Source organism: Mastigoproctus giganteus, chromosome 7 (assembly GCF_048544385.1).
Source record: "Mastigoproctus giganteus isolate SK-2022 chromosome 7, ASM4854438v1, whole genome shotgun sequence".
In the NCBI taxonomy this organism is placed as follows: domain Eukaryota; kingdom Metazoa; phylum Arthropoda; class Arachnida; order Uropygi; family Thelyphonidae; genus Mastigoproctus; species Mastigoproctus giganteus.
In genome coordinates, this window is record NC_143581.1 from 85,932,141 (window position 1) to 85,954,912 (window position 22,772).

The 22,772-nt window shown below is 39.4% G+C and overlaps 1 protein-coding gene across 1 annotated transcript in view; it reads left to right on the plus strand.

The window, feature by feature from the left end:
- Positions 1-22,772, plus strand: part of LOC150083042 (uncharacterized) — a 328,847-nt gene that overhangs the window by 23,934 nt on the left and 282,141 nt on the right. The window contains exon 2 of the mRNA XM_090376992.1: positions 16,293-16,397. Coding sequence (XP_090233118.1) covers positions 16,296-16,397 — 102 coding nt within the window. The 5' untranslated portion in view covers positions 16,293-16,295. The remainder of the gene's footprint in view (positions 1-16,292; positions 16,398-22,772) is intronic.

A 22,772-nucleotide genomic window follows, 5' to 3' on the forward strand; every position in this document is an offset into this window, starting at 1 on the left:
GATTCGGCCCTACATCCCAAATCCCATTCGCTGCTTTAAGTGCCAAAAGTATGGCCATTCTCAGACGGCATGCCGAGGCGATGCTGTGTGTCCTATTTGTGGCTCTAAGGAGCATTCCCAAGGTGAATGTACAGCTACCACTCCTACTTGCCCTAACTGTAAAGGAAGCCATCCTGCCTTTTCTAAAGCATGTGACCTTTTGAAAACAGGCAAACAAATCCAGAAATATAAGGTAGAGCATAAAGTCACATACCCAGAAGCAAGGAAGCAAATTCTGTTAACCATGCCTAGCCGATCATACGCATCGGTCACTAAAAATAGCCGGTCAATTTCAACTCAAACAGAAGTCTCCATAGAACCAAACATTTCATTTGCCACCTGGGCCAAAACTTTGCTAACGTACAATAAAAAATCTACAGTTAATGAAACTAGCAACACACCAATCAGTATCCCAACTGATGCCATCTCAACCTTGCCCGAACGAACAAAATCTGTTAGTGTTGAAAATAAAAAGACAACGAAACCACGCCATAACAACATGGAAATGGAGGTTCAGTCAGAGGACGAAGACACAGTATTAGAACTACATGCCAATGATACCATGGACACAGGACGCCCAACCTTTCCCAGAAATGAAAAATCAAAACAAAATAGACAGAAACCTCAGAAAAAACAGTCAGATCAATCTTCCTCAAATAAACCCAATCAATGAACAAATTCCTTCAATGGAACTGCAGAGGACTACGCAGTAATATAGATGACCTGAATGATTTACTCATGCGAACTAACCCATTAGGAGTATGCTTACAGGAAACATTTTTATCACCAAAAGTTTCACTCAAATTCAAAAACTATACTATGTTTAGGCGAGACAGGGATTCTGACTCTTCTCGTGGAGGGGTAGGTATTCTTGTGAAAACTACCATGCCATCAAGACATCTCCAACTAGTAACCTCCCTAGAAGTTGTAGCAGTTTGAATAGCAATGGGAATATCATTAACTCTTGCATCTGTTTATATACCACCTAATTATCCTTGTTCCCAGACTGAACTTGACAGCCTTTTAACACAACTACCACCTCCTGTCTGTTTACTCGGTGATTTCAATGGTCACCATCCATTGTGGGGATCCTCCACTATGGATAAGAGAGGCCAATTAATTGAAACATTCCTAGATAATCATAATCTGACTGTATTAAACACTGGCTCTCCAACTCATATTCAATTACCTACAGGTACAACATCTGCCATAGACTTATCTATCTGTTCAGCATCTCTTTTTCCAAGTATGGAATGGTTTGTGTTGAATGATCCATTCCACAGTGACCATTTTCCCATCATCAGCTCAATTCAAACACAGGTTGTATCATGCCCGAAAGCCCATTTATCTTGGAATTTCCACAAAGCAGACTGGAAAAACTACTCTACTTGTGTCCTACTAAACAAACAGTATGTACAGCAACAACATATTGATGACGTAACCGAACACATTACCAGCCATATATTATCAGCAGCCGAAATTTCTATTCCAAGATCCAAACAGAGCAAGCGGGTACACCAAAACCATTGGTGGAATCAAGATTGCACCATAGCTAAAGTAGAAAAAAACCGTGCTTGGAACCAATTTCGCAAATTCCCCACTACCGCCAACCTTATAGTTTTCAAAAAACTAAGAGCCAAAGCAAGACAAATTAGGAAAAAAGCAAAACGTGACTCCTGGATTAAGTTCGCCTCAACTATTAACAAAAATACTGACACTCGGATTATCTGGAAAAAAATACAAGCTCTGAATGGAAAATTTCTACCGTTACAGTCTCCAATAATACAGTGGAATGGGCAGGACCTATCCTCTCCCACTGACATCGCAAATGCTTTAGCAGAATCCTTCTATAATACTTCCGCCTCTACCAATTATGTGACTACTTTTCAGAGAATTAAAACTAATGAAGAACGAAAAAAATTAAATTTTTCCACTAATCTCCCACTCCCATATAACCAGCCTTTTATTATAGCTGAACTCAAAGAATCCTTGAGTAAATCTCCAAATAGTGCAGCAGGACCAGACGGCATTCACTACAGAATGCTTAAACATTTGTGTGAAGCTGATCTGTACACACTATTGCTATTTTATAACAGGATCTTCTCAGAAAACACATATCCTCTCTCATGGCGTCATTCATATATTTGTGCAATACCAAAACCAGGCAAAGATACTTCTCAAGTTCAAAATTACAGACCAATATCATTGACAAGCTGTTTGGGCAAGATCTTCGAAAGAATGGTGCATAAGAGACTCACCTGGATTCTAGACTCCCAAAATCTGCTTTCTGACCACCAATATGGCTTCCGCAAAAACAGGTCCACCCTAGATTTACTTGTCAAAATTGAATCTAACATACGTAACGCCTTCATCAGGAGACAACATTTAGTTATGGTCAACCTGGATATTCAGAAAGCATTCGAAACCACATGGCGTCATGGTGTTATCAAGGATATGCATCAATTAGGGTTGAGAGGCTATCTACCTCAAATTATTCAGAACTTTTTAAAGTTACGTACCTTTCAAGTCAGATATCAAAACTTCCTATCAATATCTCATATTCAAGAAGAGGGTGTCCCACAGGGTTCCATACTGAGTCCAACGCTATTTGCAATTAGGGTCAACAATATATTGGAAGATCTTCCAAAAACTATTGATGTATATATGTATGCAGATGACCTCACGATATCGTGCCAATCACAAAATATGAATTCTATCGAAAGACAGTTACAAATTACTCTAAACAGAATAGAATCGTGGACTTTACGCAATGGATACCATCTTGCTGAACAGAAATCCACTACCACTCATTTCTGCAAACTCCGGTCATTTCATCCTGATCCTGAGTTAAAGATAAAAAATATGTTAGTTCCTTTGGTAAACACTGTCCGCTTTCTTGGCCTGATACTAGATAGAAAACTGAACTTTCAAGCACATGTGGCCTATCTCCGAACCATCTGCTTGAAGAAATTGAATATCCTTCGGTGTGTGTCATCTATGTCATGGGGCGCTGATCGGCATACTCTTATCCATATTTATAGAGCTCTCATCAGGTCCCGCTTGGACTACGGTTCTCCAGTGTATGACTCTGCAAGGAAGAGTACCTTAGAGCGATTAAATACCATCCAGCACAGTGCCCTTCGAGTTTCTCTAGGGGCTTTCAGAACCTCTCCAGTCCAGAGTCTTTACATTGAAGCCCATGAACCTCCCTTACATCTTCGGAGGAAAACATTGCTTTTGATATATGCCGCAAAAATCCGCAGTCTTCCCTCTCACCCGAATTGGAGATGTCTGTACAATACCGAATGGGAGTCATTTTACAACAGTAAACCAAATGAAAACAGACCTGCTGCACTTAGACTTAAAGAACTAACTCAAACGTGGAATATTGAAATCGGCAATATATATCAGGACATAACACCGCCTGATCCACCGTGGACAAATATCCGTGCAATTTATGATGATTATTTCCAACAGTGGGGAAAGAACACCTTGTGTCCCTTCAATATTGCACAATTACATGAAAATCACTCTGCTTCCAATTCACAGGCCTGTAAGATCTATACAGACGGATCAAAAACTGAGACCCAAGTAGGCGCTGCGGCTATCTTTCCATCATTCACCGCTTCTGTCTCATTACCCATAGGATGCAGTATCTTCACTGCTGAGCTTTATGCTATTAACTTGGCTCTAGGTCACATTACTCAACTTCTAATTTCGTCTGCCTTAATATACACTGACTCACTCAGTGCTGTCTCTGCCATAAATAGTAATACCAACTCCTCTCACCCTGTAATAAAACAAATCCATTCTAAATTACTTGTGTGTAAAGAGTCAAACCAAACTGTCACTTTCTGCTGGATTCCAGGTCATTCTGGGATTGCAGGAAATGAAAGAGCAGATCTTGCAGCCAAACAACCAGATAATACTCTTCTGCAAACTTTTCAAATTCCATATACTGATTATAAACATATTATCCGTAAAGCATGTTATAATAGCTGGTCATTAATCTGGAAAGGCCATCCAGGAAATAAATTGTACCAAATAAAACCAGAACCAAAGCTGTGGCACTCCAGCTTCCAGAAAAGCAGACGAGAAGAAACAATTTTAGTAAGGCTCAGGATTGGGCATACTCATCTCACTCACCTCTATCTATTAACTAATGACAGCGCTCCCCAATGTACATCATGTCAAGTACAACTGACCATTCGCCATTTGTTAGTGGACTGTCCCCGATTTCAAAACATCCGCTTAGACACTTTTCAATCAATTACTAATATGCAGAGATCAATAAATTTAATGCAGATTCTCGGAGATGATCCTAATAAAAAAGAACTATTTACTTTCCTAAACCGGATAGGATTATATCATAAAATATAGTTTTTATTGAATATTCACCATTAGAAAGACACAATATGGCCCAAGTAGCCTTTGTGTCGTTAAACACAACAACAACAACAACAACAACCATCATCAATATCATTCATAAACACCGAAAACAACAACGGACCCAACACTGAACCCTGAGGAACTCCACTAATAACATTAGTCCATGTTGAGCAGTGTCCATTGATTACCACTCTCTGTCTTCTCCCCCTCAACCATCCCCTTATCCATAGCAGCAATTTGCCTCCAATGCCACACTGCTCCAATTTGTGCAGCAGTCTTCCATGTGCAACAGTATCAAAAGCCTTTCTAAGATCCAAATATATAATATCAAAGTTATTCCCTGCATCGAGTTCTTTTGTGACTGCATCATAGTATCCAATCAAATTGGTCAGGCAAGACCTGCCCTTAACAATACCATGCTGCGTCTGAGCTATAACTGAATTCTTGTCTAGATGATCCTGCAGTGCTTCTTTAACCAGTGCCTCCATTAATTTACCTGAAACAGAAGTTAAACTAACAGGTCTATAATTACTTGTGTTAGCCTTTGATCCTCCTTTGTGAATTGGGGTTACATTTGCACATCTCCAGTCTATGGGTACCTTCCCTGAGTCCAAAGAAGCTCTCATAATTATGGCTAGGGGTTTGCTTACTTCCTTTGCTGCCTCCTTTAATATAACTGGATAGATCCCATCCACCCCAGGTGCCTTTTTTATGTTTATCCTCAACAATCTCTCCTCCACTTTCCTCTCAGTTATTACAAAATCATCCAGCTCACTGCCAATGTTTACTTTACCTACATCATTCTCCTTCCTGAATAAACTCCTCATGCGTGAATGTAGATGCAAAATACTCGTTTAGATTGTTAGCCACCTGAGCAGGATCCTCAACTGTTGAACCATCCATATCCAGTGGACCAATCTGATTCATCCCTTTCCTTCTTGAGTTTAAGTAGGTAAAGAACTCTTTTCTGTTTTTCTTTGCATCCTTTGCCAAGGATTTTTCGTAGTCTGCCTTTGCCTGCCTAATCTCCTTTGTGACTTGGTTACAGACCAACTTATATCAATCATAGGCTTCCATGTCACCCATTAATTTGTATGTATCCCATGCATTTTTCTTCTCTGCCACATGTCTCATTAGTTCATCTGACAACCATTTAGGCGTAAACCCTGAACAATATTTCTTAGTTGGTATGTAAAGCCTGGTAGCCTCCAAGATTAGTTCCGTGAATGCTTCCCATTTTGAGTTTGCTGTTGGTAACATCATCAGTTGGTCCCACTGTATAGAATTTAAATACTGTCTCAGACCATCATAGTCGCCTTTATGAAAACAAAAACCCTTCCCTTTACCTCTGATGGTAGTTACCTCCTTGAGTAAATCCCACTTCAACACACTGTGATCACTGCCACCTAGTGGTTCATTTATCTGCAGATTCTTAATGCCTGAAGAATCACTACTGATAATCAGATCAAGAGTATTGCTCCCTCTTGTTGCCTCACGAACATGCTGATGTAGAAAACAATCATCCAATAAATCCACAAAAGCCTTGCTAGTGTGCGAGTGACCAACCCACAAATTCCAGTCAATATCTGGGGAAATTAAAATCCCCCATTATAAGACTCTCTGATTTCTTGGCCCACTCTATTTCCCTGTACAATATCTTATTATACTCATCAGAGTCATTAGGCCTATAGCACACTCCTACTCTCAATTTTGATTTCCCTATGCTTATGTCACACCAAACTGACTCGACACTTCCCTGTCCATCGATGTCGACTGGCTTCACTTCCTTGGACTTTGTGTTTCTTAACTAATAGCATAACCCCTCCTCCCCTCCTGTCCTGTCTATCTTTTCTATACACATTGTATTCCCCAAATTCCAGTTCCGCATTCCTTATATCTGTGTGACACCACGTCTCTGATATACCAACAATATCTGCCTTTGATGTTTTGAGCAATACCTCAAATTCATCAAATTTATTTACCAAACTCCTAGCATTGGTGTACACGCAGGTATACATGCACCTGTTTCTATTCTTGGCTACCCTAACACAACCCATGTGTTTACTTGTAACACAATGACTCCCAGCAGTCTCTGAAATATCCTGCATCTTGTTTTTCAGGCTTCTGCTCATTTCAATAGAAGCAGTGCAAGAATCACTTCCACCTCTGCCAGTGGCTACTGTTAATCTATTAGTCCTTGTATCCCCCCCCCCCCAACTAGCAGTTTTCCGACCCACCTAACTCTGCCTCGACAGCATCAGCAAAAATTCTTGCACCCTTTCTATTTAAGTGTATCCCATCCCTGTAGAAGCAGTCTCTCCTGTTAACAAGTACAGTCCAGGCTGAAAAAATTCTACCCCTTGAGCCTTGCACAATCCCTCTAGGGCCGAATTGATCGACAAGGCTCTCATCATATACTCCCTCCTATCGTGTCTGGGCAGAATTGCAGACACTTTCAAATTCAACCCTAATTCACGGCTTTTTTTCAACAGTGACCTGTACTTGCTAAGTAATTCCGCCGGTCTCCTACTCTTAATATCATTTTAAAGCGCCGTGAACGTTTTCCGCCATAAAAAAACATGGGCGTGGCTAAAATTATCTTTCCTGGTCAAAACCGCGCTCAGTGGGTGGAGAGGGGTGACAAAATCGCGAGCGTGGATGTTTCTCGCTAATCCTTGTTTAGTATGTGTTATGCGCTTGCCATGGAAAGTTTTGTTGTTTGCTTTTAATTTATATGTTTATAAATTGAATAAATTTATCAATTTAGAAATTGATATGCTTACAAAAGTGATAAATCTACCGTTTTGCAGTGTAAAACAGACTTTTCCGAGTGTGTGTTAACGGAAGAAAGTGACTTTATTGTGGACAAGTTCTTTCTAACCAGTACAAAAATATGGCTACGAATAACAAGGGAAATGTGAAAAGATCAAAGAAGGTGATGACATTAGTGAATAAAATTGAGTTATTGAACAAAATTTCTAATGGTGAAAGTGTCTTCTCAGTAGCAAAATATAAAATCAATGAGTCAACGGTACGGTCAATCAAAAAATCGGAAGAAAAAATCTGCTGTAGTGTCCGTAAAAATGTGCTAATTGCTTCAAAAATTTGCTCTGTAACTCGTGATGTTAAATTAGAAAAAATGGAAAAAGCTTTAAGCTGTGGATAGAAGACCGAATTCAAAATAAAATTCCGTTAAGTTCACTCATCATTCGTGAAAAGGCAAAACTCCTTTATCAACACTTTAGCGAAACTGGTGATAGCACTGGCAGGATAAGTTTTTTTAGCTAGCAAAGGCGCTGGTTTGAAATTTCTAATAAATATTACATTTAATATTAAATTGTTTCTTATTTTCATTTCGGTGACATATGCTTGCATTTCACTATGTACTGTCTATGTACATAGTCATATTATGAAGATACATATAATACATATAGACAATTTTAGACTAGTTTTTCTTATATATTTCATACTTGGCAACGGAACTCCTTTATTACTATGGGAGCCATAACTCAGTATTCGCGGCATTTCTCAGGAACGTAACCCCCCCCGCGTTTAGTGGGGGTTTACTGTAATTTGCAGAACTTAAGCCTTTCTTCGTAAGAGCACCCCTTTGTTCCCTTCACTAATCTTGTTGCCCTTCTCAGTACTCGTTCCAGCAGCTCTACATTCTTAATTATGATTCTTAATGCATGAAGATTCACTACTGATAATCAAATCAAGAGTATTACTCCCTCTAGTTGCCTCCCGAACATGCTAGCGTGTGAGTGACCAGCCCCCAAATTCCAGTCAATATCTGGGAAATTAAAATCCCTCATTATAAGACTCTCTGATTTACTGGCCCACTATTTCCCTGTACAGTTTCTTATTATACTCATCAGAGTCATTAGGCCTATAGCACAATCCTACTCAATTTTGATCTCCCAATGCTTATGTCACACCAAACTGACTCGACACTGCACTGTCCTGCAATGTCGACTGGCTTCATTTCCTTGGATTTTATGTGCTTCTTAACTAATAGCATAACCCCTCCTCCCTTCCTATCCTGTCTATCCTTTCTGTAGACATTGTACTCCCCAAATTCCAGTTCTGCATTCCTTATATCTGTGACACCACGTCTCAGAAATCCCAACAATATCCGCCTTTGATGTTTTGAGCAATACCTCAAATTCATCAAATTTATTTACTAAACTCCTAGCACTGGTGTACCCACAAGTATACATGCACCTGTTTCTATTCTTAGCTACCCTAAAATAACCCATGTGTTTACTTGTATCGCACTGACTCCCAGCAGTTTCTGAAATATCCTGCATCTTGTTTTTCAGGCTTCTGCTCATTCCAATAGAAGCAGTGCAAGAATCTCTTTCACCTCTGCCAGTGGCTACTGTTAATCTATTAGTCTTTGTCACCCCCCAAGCTAGCAGTTTTCCGACCCACCTAACACTGTCTCGATAGCATCAGCAAATATTCTTGCACCCTTTCTATTTAAGTGTATCCCATCCCTGTAGAACAGTCTCTCCTGTTAACAAGTACAGTCCAGGCTGAAAAAAATTCTACCCCTTTAGCCTTGCACAATCTTTCCAGGGCCGAATTGATCGACAAGGCTCTTATCATATACTCCCTCCTATTGTGTCTGGGCAGAATTGCAGACACTTTCAAATTCAACCCTAATTCACGGCTTTTTTCCAAATTTTTTTCAAGTTGTAGTGAAAGTAACAGTCTACACTCTCCTGCAGTAATGCAGCACACATACAAACAGTGATCAGCTTCTTGATAGACATGTAACATGGCTGGCAAAACTTTGTTCATTGCTGTAATGATCCTTCTCTTCAAGTTATTCACATCAGTTGGTAAGACGTAGGCTTATACATTTGTTCCTTAATTTAATGCACAAAAAAAAAAGTAATGGTGTGATAGTCAAATTGTGAGCAAGCTGGTTAAAGAATTGGACTTGCATATCCTACTCATCAACTTGAAATCATCATCATCATCATCATCAGCCATTTTCAATCCACTGCAGGATGAAGGCCTCTCCAGCAACTTTCCAGTTCCTTCTGTTTTGAGCACTGGCCATCCATTTACTACTCAAAAACTCATGAATTTCATCTATCCATCTCCGCCTTTGTCTTCCAGGTTTTCTTCTACTCCTCTTGGGTACCATTCTGTTATTTTCTTAGTCCATCTGTCATCATGTCTTCGAGCTATGTGTCCTGCCCAAGACCATTTTAGTTCTTTAGTTTTGATAAGAATGTCCTTTACTTGAGTTTGCTGCCTAATCCATGTGTTTCTCTTCTTATCTAACAGTCTGATTCCCAATATAATTCGTTCCATTCTTCGCTGTGTAGTTCTTAGCTTCTCTTCCATTCTTTTGGTGAGTGCCCAAGTTTCACTTCCATAAGTCATGGTGGGGAGTATACATTGATTCATTATTTTACGTTTCAGACAAACTGGGATATTGCTCTTCAGTATGTGACTATATTTCCTGAATGCTATCCATCCAAAATTTATTCTTCTCTTGACTTCCAGCCATTTATCATTATTACAGCTAATAACTTGTCCCAGATAAGTATATGACTCCACCTTTTCAATTACTGCTCCTTCAATCATTATTTCCCTTTCCGTGGCATACTTGTTCATCATTACTTTTGTTTTAGCCATATTCATCTTTAGTCCAAAATCCTTACTAACTGTGCATAACTGATTAAGATTTTCCTCTAATTCTTTGGGATCGTGGCTTATGACCACAATGTCATCTGCAAATCGTAAATGGTTTAGGTACTCTCTGTTCACATTGACTCCTTTCTGCGACCAGTCTAATCTTCTGAAAGCTTCCTCAAGGGCAGCAGTAAACAGCTTCGGAGATATTGTGTCTCCTTGTCGAACTCCTTTCTTGATTTTAAATTTGCTACTGTCTTTGTCTAGTCTAATAAAGGATGTAGCACTCTCATATATTTTCTTCAAAATCATAATATATGGAGTATCTATGCCTTGTCTTTCCAGTGCCCGAAACATTGCCTTATGCTGTATGGAGTCAAATGCCTTTTCATAATCCACAAATGCCAGGCATAATGGTGTTTTATATTCATTTGCTTTCTCCATTAGCTGTGATATTACGTGAAGGTGATCCATAGTTGAGAATCCTGTCCTAAAGCCAGCTTGCTCTTTCGGTTGATTCTCATCAAGTATTCTTTCTAATCTGTTAGTAATGACCCTTGTGAACAACTTGTAGATGTGGGATAACAAGCTAATTGGTCTATAATTTCAAATTTCTGATTTATTTCCTTTCTTATGCAGCAAAACTATGATTGCATTATTCCACTGCTTAGGCATCGCACCTTTTCTAATGCACTTTGTGAAGAGCCTTGCCAGTTTTTGTGTTATGTCTCTTCCTCCCAATTTTAACAACTCTACAGTAACTTCATCTTCCCCAGGGGCTTTCCGATTCTTCATTTTCTTCAATGCATGTTCTACCTCATCAGGAAGAATATCGGGTATGTCGTATGTGTTGCTACTTTGCAATCCATCTTCCCCACTGCTGGTATCATTCCCTCGCTCTTTGTATAATTCTCTATAGTAGTCTTCTGCTATTTGAATTATGCCTTCTCTGCTGTTTATAAGTACACCATCGCTATTCTTCAGTTTCAGTATCATTTGTCTTTCTGTATTACTGCTCATGGCTGCTGATTTAAATCCTTTGTTTTCCCTTAATGCTTGTTCTACTTTTCTTGTGTTAAATCTTCTTATGTCCTCTCTGAGTCTCTTTCTAATGGCTTTGCATAACTCAGTATACTCAATTTTCTCCCTGTCTGTTTTTCTTGCTCTTCATTTGTCGTCTTTGGTTCATCATGACAAGTGTTTCTTGACTAATTTTTTCTTCTTTGGATTTCTGTTTCCCTATAGGTTTCTGTTTCCCTATGGATTTCTATATTTCAAGTTTCCCAACTTGAAATATAGAAATCCAAATAGCTTTAAACATCCTTATGGAAGTGAGGGAATTGTGCCATCTTGTTGGAAGGGCCTATTGTTAATGGGATCATCATGAGTAATTTTCAGAATCAGATATCCTTGTCTCAATTCACAGGATTGGTAATTTTTCTTTCTACAAAGGAGAATGGGCCATACACCTTCTGCAACTTCCAACACAAAAAAAAATTAATTTTGAGATTGACTAAGGCATGTATGTTGTGAAATACTGTATTGGGATTTTTTGCCTCTCCACATTCTTACGTGGTGTGTATTCATGTGCCAATGATGTAGAGAATTGAGCACTCACCACTGAAAGCACAATATTTGATCAGTTTTTCATCTTCTGCCATCTTAGTAAATGTGTATGTACATTGTCTGATCTGCATAAGCCATTATGCTTACACAACATTCCTCACACTATTGTTTGCTATACACCAAGTTCTGTGCTGGCCTCAATACTTTGAATTTTGTGGTCTGTGGATGAAACTGCAGAGTTTGGTAGCTATAGAAGTTTTATGCCAGTCAGATTGATATTTGCTTGATGGAGTTTTGTTGAACCTTGTACAAAATTTCTACAACTCCTATGGCATAGATCATTTCATCCATCCAAAATAGTGCATAGTGCTCATTATACCACTACTTTGCTTATTGGAGGCTTGAAGTGGTGGAACCCACGTTTAGTCTCTAGAGCTAAGTTCCGGTCACCCTTCCCTATCTCTTCCATCATGCAGTGAGGCGCCTCCGTAGCCAGGTGGGAAGGAGCAGCAGTGCGTAGCACACGCTTCTTGATTAGACCGGGGTTCGAGCCCGTCACCACCAAATACGGAGGATGCGGAAAGGTCACGAAATGACCACCGCATATCCCGGAGCAATATGGCCTTAGTTGCTAATGCTCCTAAAAACCAAAAAACAAACAAACAAACAAACCATCATGCAGTATGATTGATGACTTTCGAAGTTATGATGAACATCGTGGCGAGATCCAATATTCCTTACATTTCGAGGGTACAGCGGTGTTCGCAGGCCGGCCGCTAGTTAGTACACTGGACTGAACCTATTGGTAACTCTCTAGGAGGTTTTCGGATCAGCTAGTGTATAATCTTGCTACCTCTACTCTGCCAGATAGTGACTGGAGGGAGTCTGAGTAGTGTGTATGCGGGGAGCATTGTCGAGGCCACGTTATGTCAAGGATCTGGTTATCGGATAGATGGATGTCGGATAGATGTGCGGAAATTTGCCTTTAGCCAGCGGGCAGTTGGTTTGTGGAATAGACTCCCATCGCTTGTTGTTGAAGTTGATAGCCTAAACAAATTTAGGGCTCAGCTGGACAGGTATTTCGAACGAACGGAGGGGTGAAATGGGAGTAGTGGTTGTTTTTTTTTTTTTTTTTTTTTTTGGCCGATGCTGAATAAGCTTGCTTTCTTGCATCATATGCCTCTACTAACTCTACTAATGCTAATGTTCTTATCAAGTGTACGCCATATCCAAAAATTTCATTACTTCATACAGCATGTCGCACCCACTTTTCTTACTATTGAATACACCATGAATTGTCAAACTAATAGAGCAAGCAAGCTTATTTGCGAAAAGATCTAAACCTCCCAAGCACTTCCTAATTCATTTCACAAATACACGTGGTCTCAATTCTACATTTCCACTTGCAGTCTGCCAAACTCCATGTACTTTTTCTGACAGAATCTCAGTTATTGGTTGATTCAACTACTGCTCATCTCAAATGCCCAAATTATTCGCTGTATGATTCCTTTCGCCTCAAAGGTGGTACTTGTGCATATGTCCATTCTGATATTCCCTGTCAGAGACTTGGCAATTTGGAATCTCCTCTCTTTGATCTTCTCTGGCTTAAAATCTCTCTACTTCATTGTGTCAAATTCATCTGTTGTCTCTACCATTCTCCCAACTCAACTAATCACTTGGAACTCTTTGACTTCCTCTCTTTGCAACTTGACTTTCTCCAGTCCAACTTTCCTAACAGTGAGGTAATTTTCCTTGGTGATTTTAATGTTCACAACTCCAGCTGGCTTCCGTTTTCTAGTCACACCGACCCAGCTCGGCGAGATGCTGAGGCTTTTGCAATTTCTAATGACCTTACACAGATTGTTCATTTAAGTACAAGAATACCGGACAATCCTAATCATACAGCCAATACGCTTGATCTTTTTCTCACAAACAACCCTTCTAAGTACATGGTCAAAGTGAGAGGTCCTTTAGGAACTTAAGATCACAACTTGGTGATTGTCTCTTCTCCAATGGGACCATTATCTCATGGCTATTCCCAACCTCGTGTTGTTTGGCATTACAAGAATGCAAAATGGGATGACCTGCAAGACTTCTTTTCCTTGGTCGGATTACTGTTTCAAAACTTCTGATGTCAACGATTGCTCAGATCGTGTCAGTGAAATTATTCTTGCAGGAATGGAATCCTTAATCCCACACTCCACTTTAAAATCTTGTCCTTTATCTAAACCTTGGTTTTCCAATAAATGTGCTAAGGCTGTTCAAGAGAAGAATGTTGCATATCGTAATTGGCTTGTTTCAATTCTTCAGTTTCATTTTCTGTCTATATCAAAGCTCGCAACAATTGTAAGGCAGTTATTAATCAGTCCAAACTAGAGTAGAAAACTTGCTTCTTGCCCTAATGGTAGCTGAGCATTCTGGTCTCTTGCCAAAGCTATTGGTTGCAACTTTTGCCCATCTCTCCACCTCTGTCCAAACCAGATGGTTTTGCTGTCACTTCAACCAAGGATGAAGCTGACCTGCTAGCATCCCATTTTTCTTCCAACTCATGTATTAATGATCTTGGTAAAACACCTCCCACCATTCCCAACACGCTCCATTCAATGCCTCCTGCGGTCTTCCGTCAAAAGGATGTCAGAAGGATTTTGACGAATCTTGATGCTAAGAAAGCTCCAGGTCCCGATGGTATTTCTCCACTTGTTTTCAAAACCTCTGCTCCTGAACTTACTCCTATTCTTTGCCGGCTTTTTTCACTTTCTTATTCCAAAGGTGTTTTTCCTTCTGCCTGGAAATTTGCTCATATCCTGCCAGTTTCTAAAAAGGGTGACAAATCCCTCCTATCCAATTATCGTCCCATTGCAATTACTTCTACTCTTTCTAAAGTAATGGAGAAATCAATTAACTGCCAACTCTTAAACTACCTAGAAACCTTCCGTCTGATCAACGATCGCCACTATGGATTCCATCGGTGTTGATCCACTGGTGATGTTCTGGCTTATGTTACTCATCTGTGGACAAATTCCATGGAAAGGTTCAGTGAAACACAAGTAATTGCTGTTGACATCTCAAAGGCTTTCGATCGTGTTTGGCATAAAGGTCTTCTAAACAAGCTTCCATCTTATGGTTTGCAACTGTTTTTTGTAATTGGTTATCCAGTTTTCTCTCTGATTGCGCACTGTGAGGGTGATGGTAGATGGCTCTCTGTCTTCTAACTTCTCCACTAATGCTGGTGTCCCCCAAGGTTCAGTTCTTTCCCCCACTCTTTTCCTCTTGTGTATTAATGACCTTCCATTGACTGGAAATCCTATCCATAGTTTTGCCGATGATAGCACATTGCATTCCACTTTCCATTTTGAGAAACCTTGTCTTGCTCAATGAGCTTCAACTTTTCGAAAATCTGTTACCAATTCCTTATATGCCAATCTCCAGGTAATTCTCCAGTGGGGCAAAGACAACTTCGTTGATTTCAATCTTTCTAAAACTCAGTCTTGTCTTATATCTCGCAAAAAGGATTCTTCTGCTCCTATGCTTATCTTTAGTGACACTCTGATTTCTAGGCAAAATGATGTATCTCTTTTGGGGGATTACCCTGACTTCTAATCTCTCTTGGCACAAGCACATTACAAATATTGCTTCTTCTGCATCTAAAAAACTTGGTTTTCTCTTTCGCTCTCGGTGTTACTTTTCTTCCAAACAGCTGCTCACTCTGTATAAATCGCAAATCCGCCCTGCCATGGAATATTTTTCCCACAACTGGGGTGGTGTCCCCAAAACGTCTCTCAGGCTTCTTGATTCCATTCAGAAGAGGGCAGTTAGGTTAATTAATGATTCATCTCTTACAGAGTCTCTTCTCTCGCTGTCTCGTACTGTTTCTGCTGCATGCCTCTTCTACAGATACTTCCATGGGCACTGTTCTTCTGAATTGGCTTCTATAATTCCCGCTCTCTCTTTTAAAACAGTCCGAACATGTGCCGCCACCAGTCAACATCCATTTACTGTCCAACTTCAAACTCACCGAACCAACTTTTAATCTTCCTCGTTTATTCATTCATCTGCCGTTTTCTGGTACAATCTCCCTTCATACATATTTCCTGAAACAGAAGTTCAAGTCCAATATCAACAAATATCTTCTTTCGTCTTCTCAACCTCCAACCCAAGCACGGTACTAAGTACTATAGGCTCTAATACCTCTCGTGTTTGGGGTTTACATAAAAAAAAAAAAAAATAGTGTATATTAGCATTTGTGTTTGTAGTAGAGAACTGTTGCAGGTGGACATTTCAGCAATAAAATGAGCTTGAAAATTGAGACTTTTAAATTTACCTCTATTTCCACTGTCGGCAAACTTTGATTATAATGAACATATTTACAAACTTTTAAAGTTACAAAGCTGCATTTGACTAGCACTTCATTTTGAAATGCACGAAAGATGCTTGCTAAGTTAATGTACATCTCAAAAAAATCTGTTAAAATTAATAAAATCTTAAAATTTTCTCAGATTTTCATAAGTTTCAAAATTGCATTTGAGAATAAAAAATAACCACGATCCAAAAGACAAGTTTTTTTTTTTTTTTTTAGCTCTTCATGTATGTTGAAAAATTCATATTTAAAACCAATTGTGATGTTTTTCTTTTCTTTTATATTTCAGAACATGGCAGAGAAAACCTCCCTGTACAAGGATGGAATTATTTTTGAATTTGTCACTTCATATTTGCATATGAATATAACTCCTGAAGAGCTTAAAAATCCCACTGTAGGTTTATATTTTTGATGATATTATAATTACACAAGTTATTTAATGTATGCTGTATGTTACATTTCTTGCTAGTTAAAAAAAAAAGTAATAATTTAGGATTTATAACAAAATAAGTCAGCACATTGGCATAAATTTGGTAAAAAGTAACAAATTTTCATGTAAATGTTCCTAAAATACTCTAAGAAATTTTGAAATGGATCAGAACTCCTTTTCCAAATTTACAGTAATAGTAATATTGCTGTAGGGGGAACTGAAGGGATTGCTTATAAAATTGGAATTGAACTAAAAACCATTGTATGGACCAACAGAATATATGTTGAAAATTTGGTAGCAATCTGCATTTTTCTTGTTGATTAATGTGAAAACATACTTTCATTTGTGCTGATTTTTGTGTATGTAGGGGATGCGAAGCCTGTGACATCTAACCGAACCTGAAATTTTCTTAAGGGCCAACAGAAAATGTTCAGGACAGGACAGGGATTTAAAATTTTACCTTGATCTGACTATTTGTTCTAGAGTAATACACAAAATATATTTTCATGTATATGAATAGATTTCTGTGGTTGAGGGTGGGGATAGGCTATGATTGATCTTTTAAGCTTTGCAGGGATCAATAAAATATACATTGAAAAGGTGATACTGATTAACCGCTTTCTTATTAAGTAATGTCTAAACATCTAATAACATATTTTCATTAAAAGTTAAGTTATACAGCACGTTACATTTCGAGTGAATTTTTTTTCTTTTCTTTTTTTTTGTGATTAATTGTAATGAAAAGTAAATATAGTTACCTTCTTATCAATTAATTACTGAGGTTATAACTTTATAGAACACTAAAGTTCTGTAGGTTTGCATTTTCTGAATTTAGCCATTCAGTTTAAGAATAACTGTATATTTGTAAAATAATAAGAGGAGTTTACCTCAATATAGTATGTAGAACACTTCCGTATGATACTCTCCAGAAATTAAAACGAAAAAATCGAAAAACTTACATTAGAGTAAAAAATAATTAAAAATCAATTTAATGCAATTAAAAAGAATCTAACGAAAATATTCAAAACGATTTTCCTTCCTGAAGCTGAGAATGCTTTTCGACTGTATGTAAGCGTTGTCAGCTTCAGGAAGGAAAATCGTTCTGAATATTTTCGTTAGATTCTTTTTAATATTTTTTATTGCGTTAAATTGATTTTTAATTGTGTTAAATTGGTTTTTAATTATTTTTTACTCTAAGTTTTTCTTTTTAATTTCTGGAGAGTATCATACGGAAGTGTTCTACATACTACATTGAGGTAAACTCCTCTTATTATTTTACAAATATTAATATCAACATAGAACGTATTGAGCATTACAGCTCTGATTCATACTATCTAATGTATAACTGTATAATATTTATTACTCTTTTTTTTTTTTTTGTCTCTCTCTCTCTCTCTCTCTATCCAAAGTTTCTTTCTTTATATATAATGCAGGCAGCTCGCATCCGACACATGCTTTTGAGTTCCTGCCTTTTTGCCATTTGTCTGCAAGAACCACAGTCAAGACTTATATTGTTCAATTCCTCTTCAGAAGAGCTTTCGAGTAATAATAATTTTGTTTGTGTAGATTTAGCAGAGCTTGAGCTAGGTTAGATTTTAATTTTCAAATTTAGCCATGGAAGGCTGGATATTCCAGTAACTGCTTATTCCACCCTCACCTACCTACCCATCCACTCCATCAATTGTCTCCAGCTATGGCCAGCGAAGGTCAAACAACCACAGCTACTGCCAGCAGTGACACTGACATCGGAAGCCACACTCTGCAACAAGTGAATACCTCAAGGTCCAAAAGGTCAGTAACTGTTAATACTTATGCTAATGCCATATCTGATGGATTATACTTGCCGGCAGTGAAAACCCCTCTCTCGCGACCAACAAAATAGCACATACGCGGTCGAAGAGCACTCCAACAAATGAAGCAACAGCTATTACTTACTGGGAAAATTTAATACTAATCTTTGCTACCAAGGAAAATACTCCTTTAGAGCAGTACCTTACAGCGATCGTAAAGAAAGTACCACCGAAAAATATTACTCACGCCTCCCGTATGGCGGGAACTGTGCAGGTGCATTTCAGCTACCCCTCGTGGGTGCAAACTATCCTGAAAAACGGAACAGACATTGGTCTTCACCACCTGGAAGCAGTGCCAATTGCCTTAGCATCAATGAAAGTTATGATATCAAATGTCCCACCTGAAATTCCTCATCAGTTTCTGAGATGAATTTTATCCAAATATGGATCTGTTACCAGGAAAATACGCACACTCTCTGCAGCAACCACGAAACCGGAATTTTCACATATAAAAAGCTTCCACAGGCAATCACTTATGCACTTCGCCAACAATGATACAACAAATATTTCAAAACTCATCAATGCCAATTTAAGCGGAATCACTTATGCATTCTATACTTCTGTTTCCTCTGCAATGAAGAGAGCCACATCAGGAAAAACTGCCCGCATATCTCTACCTCCTCTGAAAGGAATACCGAAATTCAGGTGGCACCACCATGGGCAGGCCAGATCCACAAGGTGAGCTGACTGTTGGAAACAATTGGATATAGAAGAAACCATCAAACAATCTGAGATACTTACCACACCAAGCATGTCAGAAAAAGAAAATTCAAAGATCACAGAGGACCAGGACATACCCCTTTCAGAAGACCCATCAACCGAAACAAAAGGTTTTCTCAGAATCAACCCTCAAGGCAGTCCATATCCAAAGTCACAAAACAGAAGACAACGGATACCCTGTAGGGAAAACAGCAAACCGCTAACCAAAACAACAGGAATGATGAAAATAAATACAGAATACCACAGAAGTCAAACGGTCAGTTCCCAAATAAGCCCATCATACCATCAAGTATGGAAAAAAATAAGCAGGTAGAAACCACTAACGACTCAAATGAAGAACTTGAATCTCTGGGGGCCAGAGAAGAGAACAACCGTGATTCAGAGGATGAGGAGGGGGATAGCGATTTTCCGTACACTAAAGGCCTTCTAACTGTGGAAAAATTACACTCCTTTCTACGAGAAGTACATGGCTCCCCACAGAAGCTGGTGATAGCCCTGAAGTTCACCACTAACCTACCCGAGCTTATCTCACAACTTAAGGAACTGTATTTTAAACTACAAGGAAAAAAGGACAGGGCAGATGTGAATAGATCCAAGCACCTGTACTATTTGATTAATGGGTTCAAACATCAATCAGGATGCTAACCATCCCAAAACTTGCAACACCTTTACCTTTATTCCTGCAGATAATGCTGACACTTAGCATACTATCACTTAATGCATGAGGATGCGCCTCTGCATTGCGCAATAAGCTAGCCCTTCACCAGGTCCAATGACATCATGCCGACCTAATCTTCCTACAAGAAACATTAAAGCAGACACAAGGCCATCCTTGAAATGAGCAGATTAGTCTTATGTATTCCATCATTTTCCAACACAACAACATCATGGAGCAGGAGTGAGTATCGGCCTTCATAAGTCTGCCTGTAAGCTCAATGTGATAGCAGAGATCGCTGGCTATGCAATTTATGCCCTCCTGAATACACCCCAGAAGGAAACCCTGCACCTTTTTAACATCTACATGCCACAGCAGGACAGACTTGCTATTCAAATAACCAACTTCATACAAAGTCATCTCTCTACTATAGATCAGGAACACATCTTTCTTGCTGGTGACTACAACTTCACACTTGATCCAGAAATGGACACAGTGCGATGCACTGAGCACTGCACAACATTAATCAACAACCTGCAGGCCTTGATAAACAACAATGAACTGGTTGACATATTTAGACACCAGCACCCAGAAGAAAAGTCCTACACGTGGAGATCAGCAAATACAGCATCTGGAAGACTACCTTACCAAGCCTGACTGGACAGATACTGCATCTCAAAACACACCAGCCCCCTGGTCAGAAGCATCACACATTTGCCATCTTATATCTTAGATCACTCCTTTATGAAAGTACAGCTCTCTTTCTCACCCAATCACTTCAAAAATGGAGGTGCTTATTGGATGTTCAATAATAGCCTTCAAGACAGGGAATACATCTCTAAGCTACAAGACCTGATATCCAATCTTGCCCAATCCAAAGACAGATTGGAGCCCATGAACACATGGTGGCCTAGATTTAAAAGTCAACTGAAATCATTCTCGCAAACCTACAGCCATCAGAAAAGTCAACAAAAGCATAATAACCTCTATGAACTTGAGCAAAGACTGATAAATCTCCCATCTGATAGTCAGGCCCATCAGTCAACACTATAAGCCATACAAACCCACTTAGAACACTCTGCAAAAAGGTGCCCTACTCAGATTGAGGTACACCCACATAAATCTATGTGATGCCTCCGACCAAATACATTTTCTTAGTAGAACGCAGACATCCCAATGCAACCACCATTACTGCCATTCAGCTGCAAGATGGAAACATCACTGAAGACCCAGAGGAAATCTTCTCTGAAGTAACAAGATTTTATAGAGAAATTTACAGTTCTCAAGAAATGTCTACAAAGGCAACCGAGGAAATCCTTTCAGGACTTACCTAGTCCCATGGACTACCAGGCTTGGTCACCACCTCTGTTGCTCGACTGATTCCTAAGAAAGGGGATCGCACCAACCTACAAAACTGGTGCCCAATTTCCTTAATGAATACAGACTAAAATTATTTTCAAAGCCATCACCAATAGATTAAAACCCACTCTTCCTGATATCATCAATCACCAACAAACATACTCAGTATCTGGAAGATCAATTCATGACAATCTACATCTGATCCTTGACCTCCTCTCCACTGTGAACAGCCAAAGAATTCTTAGCACTAATTAGCCTTGACCAGGAAAAGGCTTTTGACAGTGTTGAACACAGCTACCTTTTTCAAACCTTGAAAGCTTTCAGTTATTATTATTATTATTATTAGCCACATGGTGCAAGGAAGCCATGGACCCTACATCATTGGAACAATCCATCTGCTATACAAGGAAGTTAAATTCTGCCTGAAACTGAACAACCAGCTCACCCACCACTTTCTGAATTAGAAAGAATACAGAAAGTGGTGGGTGAGCTGGTTGTTCAGTTTCAGGAGAGATAAAACAAGGCTGCCTGCTCTCTAGGCAACTCTACACAATTGCCATAGAACCATGACTTAATAAAATTGCCACCAGTCTACAATCCCGACAAATGTTGCTACCAGAATCCCATCTAAAGATAACCTACTCAGCATACACAGATGACGGCACAATTGCAATACATCACGAGAGCGAATTTGAAGACATTGAAAAGGCTCATGATCTCTACGCTCAAGCATCAAGCACAAAACTCAACCACTGTAAGACCAATGGCCTGGCAACTGGAAAACCAGTTGCCAGGCCGCTCCACTCACCAGCATCGCTCAAACTACTGCCCTTCTATAAAGACACACTGCACTGCTGGAAAAAGCTAAACCTTCACCATATTCTTGAGAGAACATCCCTTCCCAAAATACTTTCAGAACCACTCTTCTACAATAAAAGAATAATAGACCCTGCAAATGATGATATTCTCTTCTTTCCTATGTGGAAAGGATCAGATGACTTGCCCATTAAGACCATAAATGCAAAGCAGCAACACACATCTAAAATCAGTGATCGCACATCACTACAGCTAAAGGGATTGGAAGTGTGACGGGATCCTCACCTACACCAACCTTCGTCATCACATCACAAGAAGACATGGTACCTCTGTCTCCTGAACCCTCCAAAAAAAAGTCTATCAACTAATCAAGTCTCACCATACAGCCACGATTTTCCTGTCATCCAATTGTCAAGCTATCCCTCCACTCACCACAAACCACCATCTAACTTTCAGTGGAACCTTTTGTACAGGACGAAATGTTCCAAATCGAACGCAGACATCCAGTGGAGACTGTGGCACAACATCCTTCCTACCCCAGTCAAGCTAAAAATCTTCGGAGTACGCACCTCAACCTACTGTCTGTTCTGTGCCACTCCAGGTACCCTGGAACACATATACCTGCCGTGCCCTGTGAACAAGGACCTGATCAGATATGCTTTGAATGCAGCAAAGCTTCCCTGCAACCACACACCACTTGCAACTTCTTATTCATTGCTGCTAAGGCCGTCATTTACAACTTCTACTTAAAGCACACAAGAAACAGTGACGACATGCATCTTGTCAACACATTGGCACATCTCAGTGGAGCCTACGGAGGAAGTTGCAGAACAGACTTCTCCTTGAATTCCACCATAAAAGATCAAGATCTGAAACTCTAAATCACCTTAACAGTGAATGGAACAGCAGCGGGCACCTATTCAGCATCACAAGAATCCA